The sequence below is a fragment of the Phocoena sinus genome, chromosome 14, assembly GCF_008692025.1.
Source record: "Phocoena sinus isolate mPhoSin1 chromosome 14, mPhoSin1.pri, whole genome shotgun sequence".
Taxonomy (NCBI): Eukaryota; Metazoa; Chordata; class Mammalia; order Artiodactyla; family Phocoenidae; genus Phocoena; species Phocoena sinus.
In genome coordinates, this window is record NC_045776.1 from 15614050 (window position 1) to 15637676 (window position 23627).

A 23627-nucleotide genomic window follows, 5' to 3' on the forward strand; every position below is an offset into this window, starting at 1 on the left:
ATGGATGCAAGAAAAGGTTTGTGTCCACCATAGATAAACTGGATGCCTTGAGTTGACGAGCAATAGACAGTAACCTTGGAATTCTTTGCTGCCCACATTTTTCCCACCAGAACTTTTTTTTTATATATAAATCTATTTATTTATTTTTGGCTGCGTTGAGTCCCCATTGCTGCACGTGGACTTTCTCTAGTTACAGTGGGTGGGGGCTACTCTTCATTGCAGTGCGTGGGCTTCTCATTGCGGTGGCTTCTCTTGTTGTGGCTCACAGCTCAGTAGTTGTGGCACACAGGCTCAGTACTTGTGGCTCGCGGGCTCTAGAGCACAGGCTCAGTAGTTGTGGCACACAGGCTCAGTACTTGTGGCTCGCGGGCTCTAGAGCACAGGCTCAGTAGTTGTGGCACACGGGCTTAGTTGCTCCGCGGCATGTGGGATCTTCCCGGACCAGGGATCGAACCCGTGTCCCCTGCATTGGCAGGCGGTTTCCTAACCACTGCGCCACCAGGGAAGTCCCCCACCAGAACTTTTAATGAGTACAAAATATATTGACTTGAGTTTCATCTCCCTTCATTTTTCTTCATTTGCCTACATTAGCCAGAAGCAGGCAGCAGAAAAATGCAAATGTTTGGCCCATTTACAGACAGGATAATCAATTCCTAAATGTGCAACTTACTTGTCTTTTCACAGAATTTTTAAATGGAGATGGAGCCAGTGTTTCTGGGGAACAATAATATAAGGAAATTAGAAGTGTAATATATTAACCAATCATAGTCAAAGAATTCTGAACCAGCTAATCGAAACCTAGTGCACTTTTGCAAATTCCAAGGGACAAAGGCAAACGAGTTTCATGCAGACTTTAAATATGCTTTCAAAACCTACAATTTATTGCTATGCTCTGGCTTTTAATACTTTTTATTAATGTTCCATTTTCTGGTACAGGAACTTCACTCGTCATTCTTAGTATTTCTGCTTTACCTGGAGCTGTCAGTAGTCATTTCCTTGTGGTTAGAGACGCAAATAGCTTCAGCCTTCTTCAGAGGGTCGCCAGGTCCTGCCTAATCCCTCTGCAAGAGAAACGGCTGAATGAAGAACCACTGGGAAGACGGCAAGAGGCTGAAAACTCAGCAGCTATGAAAGGCAGTGTTTGGGGAAGAAATGAAATCAAAGAAATCCTTTCAGTGGTAGCTTCACGGAGATATTCGCAGCATGGGGCCCTGCTGAATATTTCCTGTTAAATGACACCACCACCTTCTGCAGCTGGTGCTTTGGAAATATTGAGCAGAATATTCGAGCAGATTATTTTACTCACATTCACCCAACAAATGTATTTATTGAGCACCCACTCTCAGCTCAAGACTTTTATGTACCTTGCCTCCTATAATGTCTCCCGGAGCTTTTAAGGAAACAGGCAGGGTAGGAACTGGCACGTGCTGGAGGGAGAGGTGAGAGCAGGTAATTCAGTATAATCAGGTCAGCGTGAGCGCAGATGGCGGCCTTAAACGGGCAGTCACAGAGGGCGTGGGGGGCGGTGCTATCCTTCCATGTTGCCTGGAGGTCAAGGTTGATTTTCTGTGGATGAGGTCACAGCTCTGTCACCAGGCCCGGAGAGGACACACCTCAGCCGCGTCTGAGCCGAATCGATATAGTCTCTTCCTACCCTGAGTAAGGATGCCAGGCCCCCTCATTCCTGGTCCCCTAACTTATGAAGCCACCTAACCCAGTTGGTCCAAACTCCAAAAACTTCCAAGAAAGGGGTGGAGGGAAGTAGCATCCTAGAGCCTTGCTATTCCAATTGGCAGCATCAGCACCACCTAGGAGCTTGTTAGAAATGCAGAGTTTCAGACCCCACCCCCGCCTCCTGAATCAGAGTCTGCATTCTAACAAGACACCCGGGCGGTTCCTGTGCAGAGTCACGGTTCGGGAAGCACTGACTTAGGGACACCTACACTGGTAGGGAACAAAGTGCCCACCTCCCGCCCCCCACCCCGGCCCCCAGTTTCTCCATTCACTGCCCCAAGTACCCCTCCCAGATGTTGACTGCTGTAGGCAGGGAGGAATTTGGTGAGATTGCTCCAAGGGGGAGGTGGCTGAAGGAGGCTGCTCTCTGGGAAAAGCATTTGCCCCATGGTAAAGGCCAGGTGGGTAAATCAGGTTCCAGACGTTCTGGCAGCTGAGAGGGCTGGGGTGCGGGGATCTCCTGCCCTAGAAATCTCCTCCGCAAGAGGAACTCTTGACCGGCTTCGTGGACACCCTGTCCCATGCAGGGTAAGGAGGCTGCTCTCAAGCCAGCGAGGCCCCGGCTGCCCACTGGAGTCACCTGGGAGCTTTAAAACTGCAGCATCGGGTCCCACCTGCAAGGACTCTCTTTCAAACGGTGTGGGGACAGGACCTGGAAACCCTGGTTCTTCAAAGTGCCCATGTGGTTCTAATGGGTGGCCAGGACCGAAAACCACTGAGGAAGGCAAACTCGGAAAAATTAATATAGAAACTCAAGTGAGAAATGCAAAAGCCTGGGCCTACTCTAGCTGCTTCATTTGCACTGCTGGCCTCTCCTTCCTCCTCTTCCTAACTCCCCACTTGGCAAAAACTGGAAATAGTGACGGAAGGAAGGAGAATGTGACTCCGGAGTGCAGCGGAGGCTCGAAGCGCTTAGGTCCTGGTGGCAGACATCCCGCCACATCTGTCGTGGCCACAGGGCCTGGGTTCAAGTGAGAGGCCTTTCTGTGCTTAGGTCCTGGTGGCAGACATCCTGCCACATCTGTCGTGGCCACAGGGCCTGGGTTCAAGTGAGAGGCCTTTCTGCGCTTAGGTCCTGGTGGCAGACATCCTGCCACATCTGTCATGGCCACAGGGCCTGGGTTCAAGTGAGAGGCCTTTCTGATGGGAAGACCAAGCAGGGCCCTGGAGGGGACCTGGCGCGGCTCCTGCGGACCCAGGGCACCCAGCTTAGAGCAGGGAAGAACTATAGCCGCTGTGTGGCACTCCACTCCCACACCGATTCTCCTGGATCTTTCTATCTTCGGCTATTTGTTTTTCAAGTTTCCTCTTAAAGCCCTTAACCTCCCTTTTACATTTTAGCTGTCACAGTCCCACTGGGATTCCCGTTTTATAAGTTCGTATCACTTGCCTGCGTGATACAAACTTGTTATTTTGTTTTTTTTTTATTTAACCAATTTCAGACCGAAATTTTAAACTAGCTAATCCATCAAAAGCCACTTACCTGCACACATGTGGGCGTGTGTGTGGCAGCAGGGTGGGTTGGTGGCAGGCGTTTTGCATAAATCCGTTTTCAGCAGGTCGTGGTTATGAGCAGCTGTGCAAGGGCTGCATCAGCTCAGACATAATCCCTGCCATGTAACCAAAGCAAAAGCGTGATTCCAGAGACTTGGGGAACTCCCACTCCTCCAAACCTCTGATTTTTCTCTCTCAGCTACTCGGGCATGACCCCACATGTAAGGCCTTGAGCTTTTTCACAAATTCATGACTAAAATGTAAATACTCCTGAGAGGTAGACAATAAGCCCCTATTAGTTACTACTGTTTGCATATTCGTTTAGGAGCTATGTCCTCAAGGCATGAGATCCCAGAGAGGCCACCTGGGGCCCCAGAGCACCTGAGAGAACCAAAGAACATTGAGCGGAGTAGACAGGGTGTCCAGAGGATTTTCTTTTCTGTTTTGCGGTGTTGCTTGTTTTACATTCTGTAAAAGGAAAAACTATGGAGACAGGACCAAGATCAGTTGTTGCTAGAGGTGCGGGGAGGGATGGACGAATAGGCGGAAGGTTTTTAGGGCAGTAAAACTATTCTGTATGACACCAAAATGGTGAATACATGTCATGACACATTTGTCAACACTCATAAGATGTACAACTCCAAGAGTGAGCCCTGTAGAGACACAGATGTGGAGAACAAATGTATGGACACCAAAGGGGGAAAGTGGAGGGCGGGAGGTGGTGGTGGGATGAATTGGGAGATTGGGATTGACATGTATACACTAATATGTATAAAATGGATAACTGATAAGAACCTGCTGTATAAAAAAATAAATAAAATTCAAAAAAACCCCAAAACAGTGAGCCCTGATGTAAACTATTGAATTTGGGTGATAGCTTCGTGTAATGTAGGTTCATAAATGTAACAAATATACTACCATGCTGGCTTTGATAGTAGGGGCTTTGATAGTAGGGGAGGTTGTGCGTTTGTGGGGCAGGGAGGAACGTCTAGTACTTTCTATTCAATTTTGCTGTGGACCTAAAACTGCTCTAAATTGTTCCCAAAAATTCCTGCCATATGGCAAAAGCTAAACACCTGTAGGGAGACGATTACACCTGACAAGAGGCATGTAGTGGATAGTGTTTGGGTGAGGACTGAAGGGGAAGAAGCCCAGAGAAAACTCTACAACAGAAGCCTTCGCCACCAAGATCACGTGGCAAAGGGCCTTCCCCTCTCCTACATCTTCCTGAAGCTTCATGTGGCTAAAAGCAAAGGCTCTGGGGGCAAATGTCCCTGTCATTGATATATCTGCAACAATGCAGGGAAGCAGATTTAAAATCCAGAGAAAACGTAGGTAGAATTCATGGCCAAAAATGATAGGGAAGAATGTTCACGAGGATTTGGGAGCTTAAAAAATAAACAAATTCCAGTGATCTTGAGGAAGAAAGCGTAAAGCCCTGTTTGATGAAAACCAAGCATCTAACAAATCCTTCACCTACCTGGACACTCATTCTGGACATAAGGAAACTGAGTCTCATCAGTTACAAGCTACGTATCTAGTAGGTGGAGGCAAGGCTTAAACCACGGTGACTCCAGAGCCTCTTTCCACTGCACACCCCCTCCCCCCGCCTCTCACTGGAAACTAAGGGAACTGCTGAACCCAGAGTGGGGATGGATGGATCTCCGCCTGGATTTTCAGGATGAGACTAAGAAGACCGACCCGTGCGCTGGGCCAAAGGCTACTTAGTAAGACGAGGTACTGAAGCAGAAACCAGGAGACCGTTAATCAAGATGGCTAGCATCAGTTGGGTGTGGGAAATGGAGGGGAGAGGGTAGCACACAGAAACGGTGCGTGTCTGGCTTTTTCCTACCATGCCATCTGCAACTGACTTCATGAAGACGAAATGGAAGATGTGAACGATCAAGCACCCTCATCACATTTGCTCCTGACTAATCTGTGCGGACGTTTCTCAGTGGTCTTCAACCCTGGCCGCATGAGTCACCTGGGCAGTTTTCAATAGAGCAGACGCCAGGTTTGCTTCTTTATTTAAAGATTCTTCTACCTGGCTTACTTAAAAGTCAGACCTCTTCCACTTCGCAAGAATGTTTCATCTGCCCAGGCTTGCTTGCTGGGGACAGTGGCAAAAATTTTATAGAGGAGTTTAGAGCCCACTATCTGGTCGTTTCAGGGTGTGTGTGTGTCTAGCATCTGCATAGGACTGACACATTCATTGTCAAAGGGAAAAAGGCAGGACTGAGACCTGTGGGTTGGGAAATCAGAGGTTCCACCACTAACCTTTTTAAAAAACTGAAGCTTAATTCCACAGTAGAAAATTTCCAGTTTCTGATAGAAACCTAAATCGATCTTAAAATACAGAATAGCAAACACCATTTAGCTTCTGTGTAAGTGTCCTTGTGTATCACTGAGTCCTTTGTGAGCTGAGACATGGGCTGTCTGTCCCTCCACTAGGTGGTGTCTTGAAATCCTTCCACTGTTTTTTGTTTGTTTGTTTGTTTTTGCGGTACGCGGGCCTCTCACTGTTGTGGCCTCTCCAGTTGTGGAGCACAGGCTCCAGACACGCAGGCTCAGCGGCCATGGCCCATGGGCCCAGCCACTCCGCGGCATATGGGATCCTCCCGGACCGGGGCACGAACCCGTGTTCCCTGCATCGGCAGGCAGACTCTCAACCACTGCGTGACCAGGGAAGCCCCTTCCACTGTTTTTTATACTTGGTCTTCTCCCTTCTCGGTGGGTATCCTTGCTTGGCCAGTGTCCACCAGACACCTTCACCTTGAGGTTTCTAAGCTGTCGTGAAATGGAAAAGCAGTTGCTCAACCACGTGAGAAATGTGTGTCCCAGAAGCATACAGAAGCTCCCAGCAAGAGGTTCTACTCAGTGAATCCACTGCCACACCGCAGTGCTAGTTTTGTCTGCCCAGATACAGGCCTGGTTCTCGTTCCAGACATCGAGGCTGCAACTGAGACTCCAGATAAAAGAACATCGATCCAGCATTAACTTCCATCATTTCCATTTGATAAAGACCAGTAGCCTCTAAAAGGCCAAAAGAGATCATACTTTCTAACGAGCCACAATCAAATGGCACTGGCTGAACTGTGTCTGGGTTCTTACCTGTCTTTGTAAAGTTTATTTCAGAATGTCAGGCACGTTCAAAGGATTACCGAAAAGCTTAGCCACATTACGGAGCTTTTTAAAGTTTATATTAACCAACTACAGAACCCCAGAAAGATGATAAAATAATAAAGTTTTGACCCAACATTTTGAAATTCCACCTTTAGTTCAGGGACGAAAAACCTACTCTTCTTAAAAAAGAGTTTATTAAAGGGCACCAGAGAATAATGTTTTTAGAAAGCATCCTGTAAATTTTTCTTTCACTTCACTGATTTCAACAGGATGAGGTCCATTATTGTTGCAATAGCCTATTTTAGCAGAGATTAAGGATTAAAGGGCAGGCTGCCCGCCACGGATCACACCTGCTGGTCTTCCCCAAATCACAGCTTAGTCACAAAGTGACTGTACAGGTGTGTGAAGGCACAGGTTATGCCGAAGAGGAAAACACACGTAACCACGGGTGACATGTACTGAGTGCAAACTGCGTACATGGGCAGCACTGGGCTAAGGAATCATCTACTAATTCCTGGGGACACGCAGGGAGGTGAGAGCAGGTCTCATCTTCCAGTTGAGGTTGAGGGAAGTTACGCTCAAGGCCCATGAGTGGTTAAGCGACCAGGCAGGATTCTAAATTGTTAGATCAGAATTGAACAAACCTGAAAGAATGAGGTAGATATCTAAGTTCTGACTGAAAAGGATGTCAACATTGTATTGTTCGGTGAAGAGAGAACGTTTTGGCAAAACTGAAGAGAGTATCTGAAAATACCACTGGCCTCCTTTTTATTCCCTTAACACTTTGCAGTGTGGTCCGGGCACCAGCAGCACCCGTGTTCCCTGGGAGTGTTTCTATTTTTTTTCTTTTTTCTTTGGCCCTTAGTTCCCCAACCAGGGATTGAACCCTTGCCAAACCCTTGCCCCACCCTTGCCCCCTGTAGTGGAAGCACAGAGTCTTAACCGCTGGACCACCAGGAAAGCCCCCTCCTCTCGTTTCTTTTAACTCTGCTCTACGTCCCCTCCTCAGAGGTCTTCCCTGACCCACGTGAAAAGCACCCTCTACCTGCTTCTTTCCCACAGCAACTGTCCCTCCTGAAATCACACGTCAGTTGTGATCACCCGTTCCTTCTACTACACTGGAACCCCCATCCAGGCTGGGACTCAGTATCCCTAGCACCTAAGGCAGCAGCTGGGACACGAGGGTCTGAAAGATGGGTTAACGAGGGACTAGTTTATATTCAGGACTGCGTACGGTGCAAAGATAACGGAACTAAACTGTAACAGTGGAGATCCCTGGGAAATGGAGAGGGAGACTGAGGGGACAAAGGACACAGCCCTTCTACCCTTCTGTGCTTCGCGCAGTCTGTCAAAGGAGTACGCGCTGTTGTCATAATGTATCAGACACTTTTCCAATAATTTACCCAACCCTCTCAAGATACACCAGGCCACAAGAACAAAGCAGATTACGCCTTTCCTTCTAAAGGGTTTAGGTTTTATTCGTTTATCAGACTACACTTCAATAAATAAGAAATCATTTTCTTTTAAGGGCCTGTCTGTTTCCCGTGGAAATGCTATGAGAAGAATTTTATTTTTGAAACTCAGGTGTTACAACTATATCACGTTTGGACTATACATTATCCCACTAGCAGGCCAGGTCCAGAGACGGCCTGCCTGATTCTTGAAGTGCTGCAGACCCTCAAGCTTGGTTTAGAATGATTACCACGAGAAGCAGAGAGATTGAGCACATTCAAATCAGAGTCCACAAAAGAAAACAATCTTCACTGATGAATCGTTTATTCAAACAAGACAAAAACGTCTCCACATTGTTTCCTTTTATACAGAAAGTGGAACATTGCCAATATATTAGCTTTTCTCTTTTTAAACAGAATTTATTTCTGTCTGGTCCCAGGAATTGCCTTTCATTTTAGGATTCACGTTTTAGTAACACATATGCACCCATTACAGCCAAAAGAGCGTACTGCAAAGAAAACACAGTGGAAAATTACCGTGAGGACTACAAATAAATTTGGTCTATAAATGTATTCAGATAAAGTCTGGTCAATACTGGACTGAGGACAGGATCAAAAGATGACCTCTTCCACATGCTTTGTTCTCAAAATGAGCTGTTCAATAACACATAACAGTTAAAACTCCCAAATATATGGATGGACCAAGGATCACACACCCAACAAACACTGCTAATGTACTACTCATTCATGTGTAGGTTTCCTACTGTGTTTCAAGTGATTAAAAAAAAATATGGGGGCTTCCCTGGTGGCGCAGTGGTTGAGAGTCCGCCTGCCCATGCAGGGGACACGGGTTCGTGCCCCGGTCCAGGAAGATCCCACATGCCGTGGAGCGGCTGGGCCCGTGAGCCACAGCTGCTGAGCCTGCGCATCCGGAGCCTGTGCTCCACAACGGGAGAGGCCACAACAGTGAGAGGCCCGCGTACCGCAAAAAATATATATATATATACTTATGGATACTATTTTTGTTGAAGTTGGGAGATAAGCATTACTGGGCTTATTGTATGACTTTTTTCGTATGTTTAAAGATATCCATAATAAAAAGCAAAAAATATACAGGTGCCATTTTAGAACACACTATATAAACATAAAAGGTGGAAGTACTTACTTTCAATAATTAATTTCAACAATTTAAAACTGATAATTTAAATGAGTATATGAATTTGTCATTAACTACAAATACTCTGCAGAAGAATTAGCTAGCAAAACATTCTTAACAGACTGCATCTTTACAGTTGCATGTGTAAAAGCGCCAGTATTTTCTTAAAAAATAAAGACGTACACATAAATTCCTACCTTGAATTTTGGATAGTCGTTCATTATTATGGTGACCATACCAACATATGGTAAAAACCTAAATTGTGGGATAAAAAGCCAGAAGTGTAAAAAGTGTTTGTAATATAATGACAGCAATACTTGAAAACACTATAAATCAGCATAGGAAAAAGTCTTCCTTGGGAACAACACTGATTGGGGCCATAAAACAATATTCACTCCTGTCTCAGAAGGTTTTATTAGTAAAAAGCATTAGCGCTAACAGCCAGGACAACTTTTTAAGAAGGCAAATTAGGATCTAGAGATGCTACTTGTCTTCACTTGCTGCATTTCACCCTAACAGAATGAAAATAATTAGTTGAGCCACTTGTACAACAGAAAGGGCAAATCGAGTTCTTAATTTTTCTTAGTAGAGATGTAAGATTCAGATAGCCTATATATAAACTGCTGTGCGAGAGAGCTTTGAAAGCACATGAATAATTACTGGATTGGCCAAAAAGTTCGTTCGGGTTTAGATCTTACGGGAAAACCCGAACAAACTTTTTGGCAACCCAATAGTTTGTAACTGAAGGAATCCTCATCATTTTCATTGCACAGCACTTTTCAGATGTAACAAAAGAAGTCGGTTGGGCAGTGGACACAAATGTGAATCCCGTAATTTATACCCAGACATGATTATGATCCCAGAGAGGATAAGCCAGGATAAACCAGCCAATGATCATGCTGACAAGATTAATGTCAATATGGAATCAGTTTGACCCAAGTGTCAATCATGTCACTGATAGGAAACAAGGTAACACCCCCTTAGTACCCTCCAGTCTGCTTTAAAATCAGTAGCATCAACCTCTCACTTATACACAGCCTCTCACCAGAGTGTCTAGAAATACAGGACTGACCAGCTGCAGGTCTCTGTCATCTCCCTGCAGCTATCCAGGTGGGATTATTGCAATAGAGGAGAAATGGTTAAAAGGTGAGCAGAGGGAGGAAAGGGGTCGAAAGAGGCCTTAAACTACAAGCTGATGAATAAAGCTGCATCTTAGAAAATGGTCACCGGTGTTCTCCAGCCTTACACAGCTGGTAGGATTTCAATAAAAGGAGACATTTCTAGAAAGGGTTAAATATAAAAAGGGTCACCAAGAGATGGGGAGAATCTCCTTTTTTGGTATTTAATAACAGGACAGATGCTCTGCTGTGTCAATCAGAAGCAGAACTCATGGCTGGAACAATTATGCAAAGGTGGGTATTAAAAATTTTATCACAGAACTTTTCTTAGTAGTAAAAACCAGGAGATAATCTAAATGTTGACCAAAAGAGGACTAGTGAAATCAGTTATGATTCTCAGAGGAATACTATGCAGTCGTTTAAAAAGATACAGGTGTAGGGCTTCCCTGGTGGCGCAGTGGTTGAGAGTCCACCTGCCGAGGCAGGGGACGCGGGTTCGTGCCCCGGTCCGGGAAGATCCCACGTGCCGCGGAGCGGCTGGGCCTGTGAGCCATGGCCGCTGAGCCTGCGCGTCCGGAGCCTGTGCTCCGCAACGGGAGAGGCCACAACGGTGAGAGGCCCGCGTACCGCAAAAAAAAAAAAAAAAAAAGATATAGGTGTAGATTTGACACAGAAAGCTATCTGCAACTTTCTGTCGGGTGAAAAAATAAAACTCTTCTATGTAAAATTATATATGCATACACACATCTATATAGGTACAAGGAATACCTAGAATATTCATCACAGTGTTACACAGTAGTTATTTCTGAAAGGATTTCTTATAATTGTTATTTAAAATCTATAAATAATCTCTAGGTGAGGATTTATTTCAAACATAGAATTAAACCCATGATATAGATAGCATACTTGCATTCAGCTTTAGATTTCAGGTCCTTAGGAAGTTCTGAATTTTGTTTAGTCTTCAGTACAAAGTATAACTGCTTACAACTCTCCTGACGTATAATCTTTGTAATGTATAATTCTATTAACCTTGGTTTCTTTGTTTCTAAATATTTTTCTGGTTTCTGAATCTTCTATATAACTTAAAAGTTAATCCTCACTCACCCTCTGGCTCTCCCCACCACATCCTTCTTTTCGAGCCAGTTCTGGCCTTCTTTGTACAAGCCTCTATCGTCAACTTCATTATTATCTCCTTTAGTCAGAAATTTGATGTCTCCATTATCTCTGGAAAGCAAAACAATATCCTTTCAAAAATTATTTTCAGCACAGCATCGTTAGAATAGTATTAGCTTGGCCAACACTTCACAGGCAGATATGGGCATTGAGAAAAGCAGTCAAAGATAACTTGATCTTTCTTGGTCTAAGATGCTTGCTGGCAGACAACCATTCAACTAAAGCATAAATCTAATGACAATTTTGTAGACTTAAATTCTAAAACACTTAAGTTACCCTGATAACCAAAAAGCATGGCGAAGCACAAGGGCACCAGGAAGGCAATGCTTAGCGCCAGCATCTGTTTCCATCCATTCTTCATCCCCACGGACCAACTGGTTAACACAGATTATATTCCTCTTCACTCGACACATGAACTTGGTCCCAGATTACACAGATTTGAGCACAAGGTAATTCAAACACAAATGTGCTCTTAGCTCTCCTCAAGCTTATTTTTCCTTACCAAATGTGGGATGTGTTATAAGGAAATAATGCCTTATTCCCTTCACCACTGAGCAAAGTGGATTACAATCCAGTTTGCAAACAAACAGGAATTACAAACGGCATAAAACCGCTGTGTTAAAGAGACGGGGGGGATTCATTTTAAACGTTGTAAAGTGTGCTTACACAGCCTTGATACTAGAAACACAATATTATAGCCTTATAGAGCTATAAAGAGGGTCTTTTTTCAATAAGACAAATGAGAAAATGCACTAAATCATTTGATAAAATATTAAAAGCCCACGAAGATTTGAAACCACGCCCAAAAGAGCAAGCAGATTTGCAGCCATGGTTATAAAATAAATTAAGAGTAGGAAAACCCGGGCCATCTCTCGCAATTCACGAGAATTATAGCAAAGCATCGTTATTTCCTTAACTTTGAACAATTTCTCATCTTTGTTTTTTCATTTTAATAATATATTTTATTTAACTCAATATATCAAAAGTATTCCTTCAACATATAATCAATGTAAAATTATTACTGAGATATTCTCTGTCTTTTTTTGGTACTAAGTCTTTGAAACCTTGTGTGTATTTCACACTAGTTACATTTCAAGTGCTCAGTAACCATATATTGCTGGTGGCAAACTCATTGGCTAGTGCAGCTCTACAGGAAATGCACAATTTCCCATCTTTGGACATCGTTATAAAATCAGGTGAGAGTTCTGTCGCATCATGACTGAGCATATTTCTTCATCGGTAAGTTAACAACTACTACTAACAAGGTAATGTTAGTGCAATACCAGTGTTTTAACACAAACTGAAACATCATTCTAATGTTTAGAGTAAAATGAAGTGAATATTTTTAGTATCAAACATCTTTGGGGAATACCTGGAAGCAGTGAATGGAATGAGAATCTCGTACCAGAAATGTACAAGACACAAACACACACACACACAGAGGATGAGCAATGCTCCATTATTTAAAAAATACAAATATATATACCTAACTTTAATCCCATAACTCATGCAGGTAAAATGCTATACTAAGCTGCATAAAGGTAAATGAATAACCACATATGTAACGTTTTCACTAATCACGTGACTGTACTCTCTCATGGAAACTTAATACGTTTGAGCTAGAAGTCATTGTTTCTGGTTCCCAAGAAGTGTTTTAATAAGTCGTCACTGGCATTTAAGGAAAAGGCAAAGCCATTTTTGGTGGGGAGAATTAATGCAGGATATGCAATGATCAAATCATGGGAAGAGATGGGGGAAGGAATTTTTATTCATCCAGGGCTAATATTACTGCTGAGAATGCCAGTTTGTCCAAAGTGACACTGAGAAACAGGTAGCTTTCTGCATTTCAGAAGATAATTCTCTTACGAAAATTATCCTCAATTACCATGAGATTTGATTTTCTTTGAGACTCCTTCAAGTAACTAATATTCTGCAAGAATACATTCCAGCGTACATTGTGCAGCAATTCAAGTTTTTCAAGTGCTTTAGTAAACATCAGTTCATTTCATTCACATAATCACCCTGTGAGTTACTGTGGGTAAAGTATTATTCCCATCTTACAGACTCAGTTAAGTAGCAGGTTCAAAGTCACCCAATTACTAAATGGCAAAACTAGGAACATAATCCAGTGTTTCTGCTACTTTCTAATCAACCATTCAAACTGTCCACAGTTGTGTCTACAAAACAAAACCAAAGAGAAGTAAAGCCTCTTTACTTTTCATGAACTTTGATTACTCTGTGAACTATTGGAATATCTCGGCCTTCGACTTTAAAAACAACGATTTCACCAGCTCTAATCGGGTCTTCTCGGAAATTTGTTAGGAACAGAAGGTCGCCCCTGTGAAAGGCTGGCTCCATGCTGCCACTGGAAAGAAACACAAAGTCACATCAGAATTATGTTCACACCAGGTGAATATTTCAACCCATAAAGAATACAACAAACATACCACTTAGAATATCCGTTTTCATCAACAGTCAAGCAGGTCTCTGATATAAAACAAACCAAAGCAATTTCCTTCTGACGACTCAAGGTGATAATGGTGAGAAAGGGAACGATTTCTTCTTGGATTTGAGTATGAAAAGGGCACTAGCGGGTCGCTCTGCAGTTTGTATTAGGTAGAAAAAGAACTAAGAAAAATGTGGACTCTTTGAAGTAAAAGCCAATGATGGCTAAAATGCTTAGGATAATTTCTTCATCTACTGCTTCATCTTCACTCCTTTGACAAAATTCCTGAAGACACGCAATGGGAAGAAGTTTCTAGAAAACCATCTCAGTCTGTGATAACAAGGACAGCAGTTTTAAAAAAAAAAACCCCTGAACCAGTCTCAGAGGCAGGATGAGTACACTGCAGTTTGGCAGCAAGAGTCATTATCATGCCCCATTAGGAAGGCAGTCCTTTGAAATGTTTCACTAATAACAACTGACACTTGCTTTCCTCAAGGGCCAGGGATTCCCCCAAGGTCAGTGTTCCCCAAGGTCACACATCCCTCGTGATGTCAACAGTTTATGCTCACAAACCAAATTGCTTTAGAATTGTAAAGGATGCTTTAAAAAAAAAAAAAAGTCCCCATGTACTGCAATTTCACAATAATCTCTGCACGCAAGTGTGTCTGTGTGATTGAAGAAGGGATGGAACACCTCGGACGGAGTTCTGGCTCTGCCGAAAGTAACTGTGAGATGCGGGTGACTTGGCCTTATTGGACCTCAGCTTCCATATTTGTTGGGCCCATCTCAATTTGAGGGGCTTAACTCTTTCTTTTTTTCGAAAGCCTTAAAATCCTTTCTTCAAATGAAATCTTACCAGGTAAAATATAGTCACATAAAGTACATAAAAGTGGAGCTGTCACAACCGAAGCAAGGCTAAGGTGTCTATAGTCCGTGAGCTTGGTCACCTTTTCCCTCCTAACCCATCCACCTGGACCCTAGGGCACCCCTGGAGCACAGTGTAAACACCAGTGAATTAGAGGCCCCCTCAGCCCTGTGTGTGAACCATGCCATCCTCAGGCTCCTAAGTTTATGCAAATGCTGCATCTCTAGAAGCAGGCCCCTTGGCCAGCCACAGAAGGGTGGCCTGGTGAAGCCCAGGCCAGAGCTGTTGCCCCATCACGTGACAGCGGGGCCCAGAGGAGGGAAAGGGCACTGGCTTGGGGGCCAAGAAGCCTGCGTGCTGGTTCTCCCACTGTGGCCAGCGGTGACCCTGCCCGCGTCACTGCTCCAGCCCGCTGCTCCCCCTGTGGAACAACAGGGCTCCACTCCCCCTGCAGGGAGACTCAGCAATCTAAGGCACCGTGAGCAGAGCATCTCCAAGCACCTAAGGGCTCACAAACATGCTATTTAATTTCAAGTTGATTGCTAAGTTTTTCCCCTTGGATGACTTCATGGCTCTGGGAAGTTAAAGTATAAACTGTTCTAAGATGAATACACTGTGCTTTCTATGAGTAAAAGTCTTGAGAGTCTTGAGAAGAGAGGAGTCAGCTACCACAGCGCTGCTGAAGAAACTTGAGCAAACACCAGACACCATGCTGGGCACAGACTCCCTGCCCACGCGGGACAAAGAGAACCAAGTAAGAGCTTTAAATTACTTACGTTTAAAAATCAATGTGTACACAAATAATGCATTATTACTATCTTATTAAAATGTCATTTAACATGGATTAAAACATGAAAACATGAAAGTGAATCACATCACACTGGACCACAAGCATCAACATGATGAAAGGCCTCAACTGTCTATTGAAAACGATTTTTCAACAAAAGCCAAAAAAAAAAGAAACCTTCTCAAAACAGATATCAAGAAAGAAAACTCTAAAACTTTATCCAATTAAAACACTGAGTTTGGGTTGTCCGTGCTGCCGGCTGGCAGGACCCACCTCAGCACCACCACGATGGGACTCTCGCTGCCAGTGAGGACGATCAGGCCCTTCCAGATCATGAGCGCAGAAGACACAATCATGGCGAAGTTTAAGACCTGGTAATAGAGCTGGAATGAAAAAGGCCAAACCAAAAGTAAGAACCGGTGACAGAATATTCACTAACCCAAAGCTTGTTTTAAAAAAAAAAAAAAAAAGCTGTTATTTTAGGACATGAAACTAGTTCACACAAGCTACAAAATTAGGTAGAATTTCAACTTCTGACCATGGAATGCCCATGTATCTTCTCTCCTTCCATAAGAGAAAAGGAAAAAAATTAAAAACCAGAGTAATCTGTGGGACCTGCTTTGTTAAGGCCTCTGTACGAATCTTCTTACCTCTCCAGAATCCCCCAGAACCTTCAACCCTGAGGGGACCCACCACTCAGGTTCTATGGCTTGGCCTCCCGCTCTAGTGCAGAGGGCGGAGGTCTAACCTGAGAGCCCCGACATGCCCACAGCTCACCCAGGACTCCTCAGCCCCACGGCCAGAAAGGTCCCAAATGAGGGTGCAGAATCCTAGCCTTACAGCGCACTGTCCTACACAAGGTTATTCTGCATCGGAAATTAGAATTCAAAAGTGAACAGAAACTGTAAACACCTAGATGTTTAGGGTTTTCATAAATGTTTTAAATGATGAGCATCAAACATTTGGTTAAGAACACGGCAGGAAGGCCACCCGAGTCCGCATCTAGTTCTAAGCCGCCCTTTGCTCCACCGGAGGCCACGGAGGGCCCACAGGGCTGCCCGCCCTCACTGTGCCCCAGGACGGCTCCGACTGTGGCACCTGCCTCGGCCTGCCTCCAGCACTTGCTCTGGGTGATCTGAAGAGCGTGGATGGCCCACCCAACACTCTGGTGTCTCAATTCCTGGGCCTCCTCGCCTCCAATGACCCTCTCCCTCCACCTGAACCGTCCACTCTCAGCAGCATACCTGGCCCTGAAACTACTCAATCCCCCACCACGTCTCTAGCTCAAGGAGCCCCTCCACCCGGGCACGTGAGCCTGCTCTTCTGGCCTGTGTGTTCACCTACACGGCCGGACTCTGGCCTTCCAGGGGCCTCCACCACCCACTTCCGTCTCTCCAGCCTTGGCATGCAGCGTGCCACCCCCATGAGGCCTGGCAGCCGCCTTACTCCAAGACCTTCTGTCTACCCCTCCAGAGAAGCTTCCAGACCTCCACCCGCGAGGGGAAACCTCTGAGTAGAGTCGGAGAGGACAGCTTGGGCTCTAACTGCTTCTCAGCATTTCCGCCCATCTCATTCATTTTAGCCCCACCTCCCCTTCACCCCTCCCGCGCATTCTGGAGACACCTGGAACTGCCAGCCCTTGAGTCCTGGAGGCGCCTGCAGCGTAAGCAGTGGAGACGTATCCTCCACGCCCCCCCACGTCCCCCCACTGCTGCTTCCAGCTGTCAGCTGCCACTCTTCTGTTTTCCAGCTTCTAGTATTTGATTGCTCTTGTTTCCCTTTCTGGGCTTCCTATCTTGGAGTAACTGATGACTTTTTAAAATCCCTTTACTACATATAGTTTTAGTGGTGTTTCAGAGCAAGTGAGTTTAGGTAGGTTAGATCCCGTCTTAACTACCTGCCAGCTTTCCAGAATATCCTCTGGAAGTGAGTTAGGAGCTAGGACTCAGATCACATGGCTCTGGACAGTACTGTTTTCCTCAAATATCCCTTTTAACTGAGACAGAATGCAGGGTTATGGACTCTTCTTGAGGATCGAATACAGTGTTAAGCACAGTTTAAATATAGTTTTAAATAGTCTTAAAAACGCACAAGGCCTGGAGAAATGGGGGCTGAAGACACTCAGGCCCAGGAGGCATGTGGCAGGTGGATTTACACGGTTCTGACTTCTGAAAGTGTAGACCAGCCTTTACAGCAGCTGTTCTCAAACTTCAGTGTGCACTAGCATCCCCGCGTGGGGCCTGAGAATTTGCATTTCAAACAAGTTCCCAGGTGATCCTGAAGCTGCTGGTCCAGGGCCCACAGTTTGAGAACCGCTGTTCTCTACCATTGGTTCTCAACCTTGGCTGCACATTGGAATCACCTGCGGAGCCTTTGGAACACGGTATATCTGGTCTCCATCCAAGACCGATGGAACCAATGGGAGGGGAGGGGTGCTGGCATCCCTGTTTCTCAAACGGCTCGCAGGTGGTCCTGATGCACAGAGGCTGGCGCACTGTTCTACACCTTCTCCCTCCCCTGGGCTTCAGTCTCTCCCACCTCCAGTCCTCCTTCCACTGCACATCCTCCGTAAGGCTTCTACACTCTCTCTTCACAGCCAAACCTCAGGAACTTCTACCCCAGGTTTCTCCCCTTCCTCTCCACCTACAGTCACCCCTCAGCCTACACACCCAGTCATATGCTCACTAAACCCAACGGACAACTGTCAGTCCTCACCTTGCTGACCTTTTGGCAGCTGTCAACACAGATGATCACTTCTACAAGCTCTCCGCCCCTGGCTTCCTGGATGGCACACCGTCCACCCTCCGACCACTTTCTTTCTAATCTTCCTGCCAGTTCCTCCTCCTCGAACTGGACCTTCAAATGCCGGCACTGGCACCATCATGCCACCTGCTCCCAATACTGAGATTTCCAACTGCCTCCCTGACAGTCTCGCTCGGATGTCTGTAAAGGCAGCTCCAACCAACACGGTCAAAACTGAACTTATCTTCTGCAAAAACGCTTCAGTGCTCGTGATCTCATCTCAATACATGGCATTCCCATCCACCCAGCTGTCTGCAGTCACCCCCCACCCATTCGTTCTGTCCTCTCTATCTTCTAAATATGTCTGGCATTTGTTCAGTTTCTTCTATTCCCATTGCCACCACGCTCATCTAAGTCACCAGCACAGCCCGTCGGACACTGCAAGAGCCTCCTAACCAGGCTTCCGATGTCCACGCGTGCATCTCCCGACGCGTGCTCCACGCTACACTCAGCACTGGTTTTCAAATGCACCTCTGGTCATCGGGTCATCTCTATGCCCTGCATAAGGCTCTCTGATTGCATCCCACACTCCATGCGTGAATATGATCTCTAAGTCCCTGTCTGATATATGGCCTCTCCTCTCCAGTGTCAGCTAGTAAAGCTCACTGCGCTCCAGCTCCACTGGCGGGCTCTGTCAGTGATTCAGAAAGCACACGCTCCTTTCCACTCCAGGACCTTCACCGGCTACTGTCGCGGCCCAGGAGGCTCTCCTTAGCACACCTAACACTCACTCACCTTTAAGTCCTACTTTAAACATCAGCTCCCAAGGGAAGCCCTCCCTGACTTATTAGACCAGGAGTTAGCAAACTTTTTCTGTAAAGGGCCAGGTAATACATATTTTAGGTTTATGGGCCTTATCATCTCTGTTGAAATGACTCAACTCTACCATTGTAGTGGGAAGGCAGCTACAGACAATACGTAAAAGAATGAACGTGGCCGAATTCCAATAAAACTTTATTTATAAAAACGGGCAGTGGGCTGGAGTTTGCCAACCTCTGCTATAGACCAGCCTGTGTCCTCCTGCTATATATTCTCACTGCATCCTGTATTTCTTTATACCATCCATCACCTTGATAATTATGCATATAATTATTTAATGCATCTTTCACACTAAACTGTAAGTTCCACAAAGGCAAGGATCATTTCAGCCTTGTTCACAGCTGTGCCCCCAGTGTTCAACACAGGCCTGGGAAAAAGTAAGTATTCAGTTTGTTGAATAAATAGTGAGAAATACACGGTGGGCACATATAAACTAGTAGTAAGAAAAACACTAAAATCGCAACAACAAAAAAGAAGTACAAGCTTAAAACTATTAATATTCCAAAGAAGAAACACAAGTGGCGAATAAACACAAAGTGTTTAAACCAAATCCTGCCTCCCCCTTGCCCCTTTTCGGCCTAGTAAATGTAAAGTGTGTGTGTGTGTGTGTGTGTGTGTGTGTGTGTGTGTGTGTGTTTTAATGCTAATACTCAGAGCGTGGCAAGCATATATTCAAGTGGTGGGGATGCAAGTTGATATAACCATTCTGAAAGCAATTTAGTGTCAAGCATTAGTATCAAGAGGTTGCTCTTGGCCCAGTAACCCTACTTCTAGGAATTCAGTTTAAACCAGTTTAAACCTAAAGGCAGATAGGGAATTATGGCCCAAAGATACTTATCACAGTCTTATTTTTAAAGGGAAAGGGAAATAAATGAGCAACAACAGAGAAATGACTGAGTAAATAACGGCAAATTACTGCACTACTGGAAACAATGAATAAAGAACTTTAATGGCAGAGGACCAAACACTCAAGACACATTGAGTGAAAAATGTAGGCTGCAGTAGGATCTCCACAAACTGTTTAACAGTTTATAAAGCAAACACAAGGAGACCCCCCAAGATGCTAAGAGTCTATCTTAGCATGGTGGAATTATGAATGATGGGACTGTCTTATTTAAACTACTTTAAACTACTCTCTATTCTTTAAAATTCTTATGGTGAGCATAGATTAATTTCAAAATCTGGGAGGGGGTAGGGAAGTATTTAAAGGAAGAGCAATTTGACAAGATAGAGGCCGTTAAAATAATCATTTTGAAGAGTGTGACAAAACATGAAAACCTTCTGATATGATAGGAAGGAAAGAAAAGCGAAGCTCAAAACTGTCTCTTGCTAAAATTACAACTGTGTACAAGTATGTAATTTGAGGTAATCGTGAAGGTTACGAAAGTGGGGACAAAAGGTGCATTAAAATAACTTATTTCGATGTAATAAATGAAAATAGGATAATAAATGTAATTCAAAATTAAAGTTACATACCATTTTTTTAACTCCTTGGCTTAAGTGTCAATAGCAAATTATCAAATTAAATTAAATTCCCAGGAGAGCAAAAAAGGAAACTGGAGTGCTAAACGGACATTGTTCAAGTGTCGGGCTATAACATGTTAAACGGTTGCTTAAAGTAAAATCAGCCTTGCTAGCCACATCAGCCTGAAGCAGAAGTTGTTCACTGGCGTTCACGTTCAAAAACTTCGCCACCTGCTCTGCTTGACCTGAAGGATTTAGTAAAGAACTGTTGTTCCATTATGAACTGCAGCTCTGATTAGGAAAGCCCCAAGGCATGGTTTTCTATAGAGACTGCCATCTTTATACACGTTTTCAAACCACCCGGCTCCACCCTGATAAAAGAAAATTATACAGTATTGCCACTTATCTAATAAAGACCACGTACTGAGAATATATTTTCCAGTATGATTTTCTATGCTTGAAAAATTCATTGAGAGGAAATAAAATCAATTCCTAAAAAAAAAACTTCTCTGAGCAAGACATTTATTTGCTCAAGAGACAGCCAATTATATAGAAACCTAACAATCAAGCTAACTGCAAAACCACACATCACCCTTCCAGCACCCTATCTTTAAGGGACCTAGTATCTAAGTCTAGGACTGAAATCCTGGAATCTAGAAAATGTAATTTTGATGGAACTACTGACAAGCTGATTGGAAATATACACCCCACATTTCACTGGTGCCTTTTCTTATTGTTCATCTTTGCCTACCAACTCTGTATGCTTGGCACTTAATCATCCCAGCAGAGTTTAGAAGCAAGCTCACAGTCTTTGTCAAGCAAAGATAAAATAGCCAATGTCTACGGGTTTTAAACAAACGTTTCAGACCAGATATTGTGGCTGACAGAGCAGCAGAAATGCCAGGGGCTGTTTTTCTTCCTCTCTTGCTCACTGCAGAAACAAAGAGTCCTTGTTTTTGCATGTGGCTCTTTCCTTAATTAACTGTAAGCAAGGGCAGCAGAAAAAGGAGGCCCCTCTTCCAAGACTGGTGGAGCGAGCATGCCTGACAAAGTGTCACAGGATGCTATTATGGAGGGAAAAAGAAAAAAGCAAAAGGACAAAGCTTTAAAAAAAAAAAAAAGGACAAGGAGGCAGCAGATTTGAGCTTCTGAATTTTAATTAGAAGACTAGCAAAATACAGACAATGCAACCAGCTACTAACGTGCCTTATCACTGAGAGTGGGAATATACAGAGCTTTCAAAAGGCAAACTGGCTTAGCGATTGACAGATTCACCAGAAGGCGTTCACTGATAGTCTGCAGTCGGTAATCGGTACCAATCTGAGACATTTTTAAAACCTACCCAATTAAGTCTAGATTTTTTAAGTAAAGCTCTACTTCCTGGAGGGTTTTCTTGTAAACCACATCAATGTTCAGGGCATTAGCTGTTGGTTTTTCCAGCTAGTGATAATCTCTGCCACAACTCATCTTAATCACAGAAATTCCCAGGAGCTCAACTGACGTGCACACCTAGAAGTAACCAGGTTCTCAACACAGTTCATGAGATTCAAGTCACCAAATTCCCCCACGCTACTGCACTAGTCTGAAATTCTACTCGGAAAAAAGAGAGAGGGGGACGGGGTCGGGCTAAGGAGAGGCATAAAGGAAGTCTTCTTCCGAGGCCCTCTCCCAGAGGGGTGAGAAATCAACTCCAGCCGCCCAAAGACCCCACGCCAGCTGCCTCCGATATTCAAGGTGCTGCCAGACCACGGAATCCAAGAATGAAGTTAGAGAAGACATCTGGAATCCCTTTTGGAACACTGATTCAGTCCACAATGATGGAGCACCACCAGTGAGCTCTCCCGCACGAGGAGTTTTATTTAGTTCCAAGGCCTGGCCGGGAAAACACTCCCAGGGATGGGAAGAAACCGCGTCGGGAAGCATTACTGGACAGCTCCCATCGCTAGGAAGTTCTCCCCTTTTGCCTGCTTTTCTGCCACTTCCATCCGCGGGCAGCCTCCTTCAGGACCTCAGGCCTCAGAAACCCCCCCGAGAAATCTGTTCCCTTTTCCACGGGACGGCCCTTCGTATACGTGCATAAGGCTGTCACTCGCGGTAGAGTCATCTCTCCCCGCTTTCTCAACCACACGACCTCCAAAGGACGGGGTTCCTATTCTCTTCTCCTTCTGGGCCACGCTCCCCTAATTGCGCTTTTGTCTGTGCAAGAAAGTGCCCACACGTGGGTCTGTGCGGATTTGAACCCAGGGCCTCCGAGAGCCCAGGGCGGGAGCCTCGGGTCGCCACCGGCCCCAGTCGCGGGGCGCTGTCCTTGCGGGAGCCCCATCCGGGGAGCTCCGACTCCCCGCTGTCTCAGCCGGTCGCGGCTTCCAGACGCGCCCCCCACGCGGGACTCTGTTACCTGGCGCTTGTTCATCTTCCTCAGATCCCCAAAGATGTCCAAGCCGGACGCAGGGAGATGCGACCCCACGGCGCCCGCGCGTACCATGCCGGGCTCTCTGGGGGCCGAAGCGGCCCGCGGGCTCCGGGCGTCACAGACAGCTGCGGAGCACCGGCCAGGCCCCCGCCCAACGGCCTTGCCGGCCACGTGACCTGAGACTCGCTCGGGCGTCTGGGAATCGTAGTCCTGCGAGTCTTAGCCACCAGTGTACCTGGAAGGAACCAGGAGGAAGAAAACTACCACTCCCAGAATTCCGCGGGCCGAGAGCCTCGTCCAGTGAAGACCCAGGACTCCCAGAGACTGGGGCGACCGGGCTCGGGAGCCTCGTCTGACTCTTACGAGGGAACCTCGGGGAGCTGGTGATGCTGCATATGGCTCGGCCAGCTCGGGGAAGTGACTACTCAAGAGCAATCGAATTCCCCAATACTCTGGTCAGGCGCCAGGAGGACACCTAAAGCCCTCGGTATTCACCTAGCCGTGTATCTAGGCCATTGGATGACTGCGACTAGGGAAGGCGGGGCTTCTGCACTGGGGCAGGCTGTGCGGACTAGGGGAGGAGTCTAAACATGGGCTTGGCGGGTGGGCGGGGCCTGGAAGAGGCGGGAATTTTGAAGCCTCCGAGTTACGGGCTCTGCAAGAGTAACAGGATTTGAAAGCAAGGAAACAAGAGAATACAATGATGTATCCTCTGATCATAGCTGTGTCGCAACGGATGTTAATTGAATGAAAAAATAGCCAATTAATTTTATGCACGAGGA

At 45.4% G+C, this 23627-nt stretch overlaps 1 protein-coding gene and 1 long non-coding RNA gene across 3 annotated transcripts; both read right to left on the reverse strand.

Annotated features, from left to right (window-relative positions):
- Positions 1–414: 414 nt before the first annotated feature.
- LOC116738880 lies at positions 415–3901 on the reverse strand. 2 transcript variants are annotated; one of them, XR_004345393.1, is made up of 3 exons: positions 3218–3901; positions 1365–1566; positions 415–1061 (listed from the first exon to the last, which is right to left on the reverse strand). It is a non-coding gene; the product is annotated as an uncharacterized LOC116738880 (long non-coding RNA). The 2 variants fall into 2 exon arrangements; XR_004345394.1 differs by lacking the exon at positions 3218–3901 and having other exon boundaries at positions 415–714; positions 973–1061; positions 1365–1942.
- Positions 3902–8110: 4209 nt separating this feature from the next.
- Positions 8111–23267, reverse strand: SEC11C (SEC11 homolog C, signal peptidase complex subunit). Its single transcript, XM_032603474.1, has 6 exons — positions 22831–23267; positions 15621–15730; positions 13465–13614; positions 11181–11300; positions 9156–9213; positions 8111–8311 (listed from the first exon to the last, which is right to left on the reverse strand). Exons 1-6 carry the CDS (start codon positions 22915–22917, stop codon positions 8258–8260), a joined length of 579 nt encoding a protein of 192 aa, XP_032459365.1. The 5' UTR covers positions 22918–23267; the 3' UTR covers positions 8111–8257.
- Between the last annotated feature and the right edge of the window lie 360 nt (positions 23268–23627).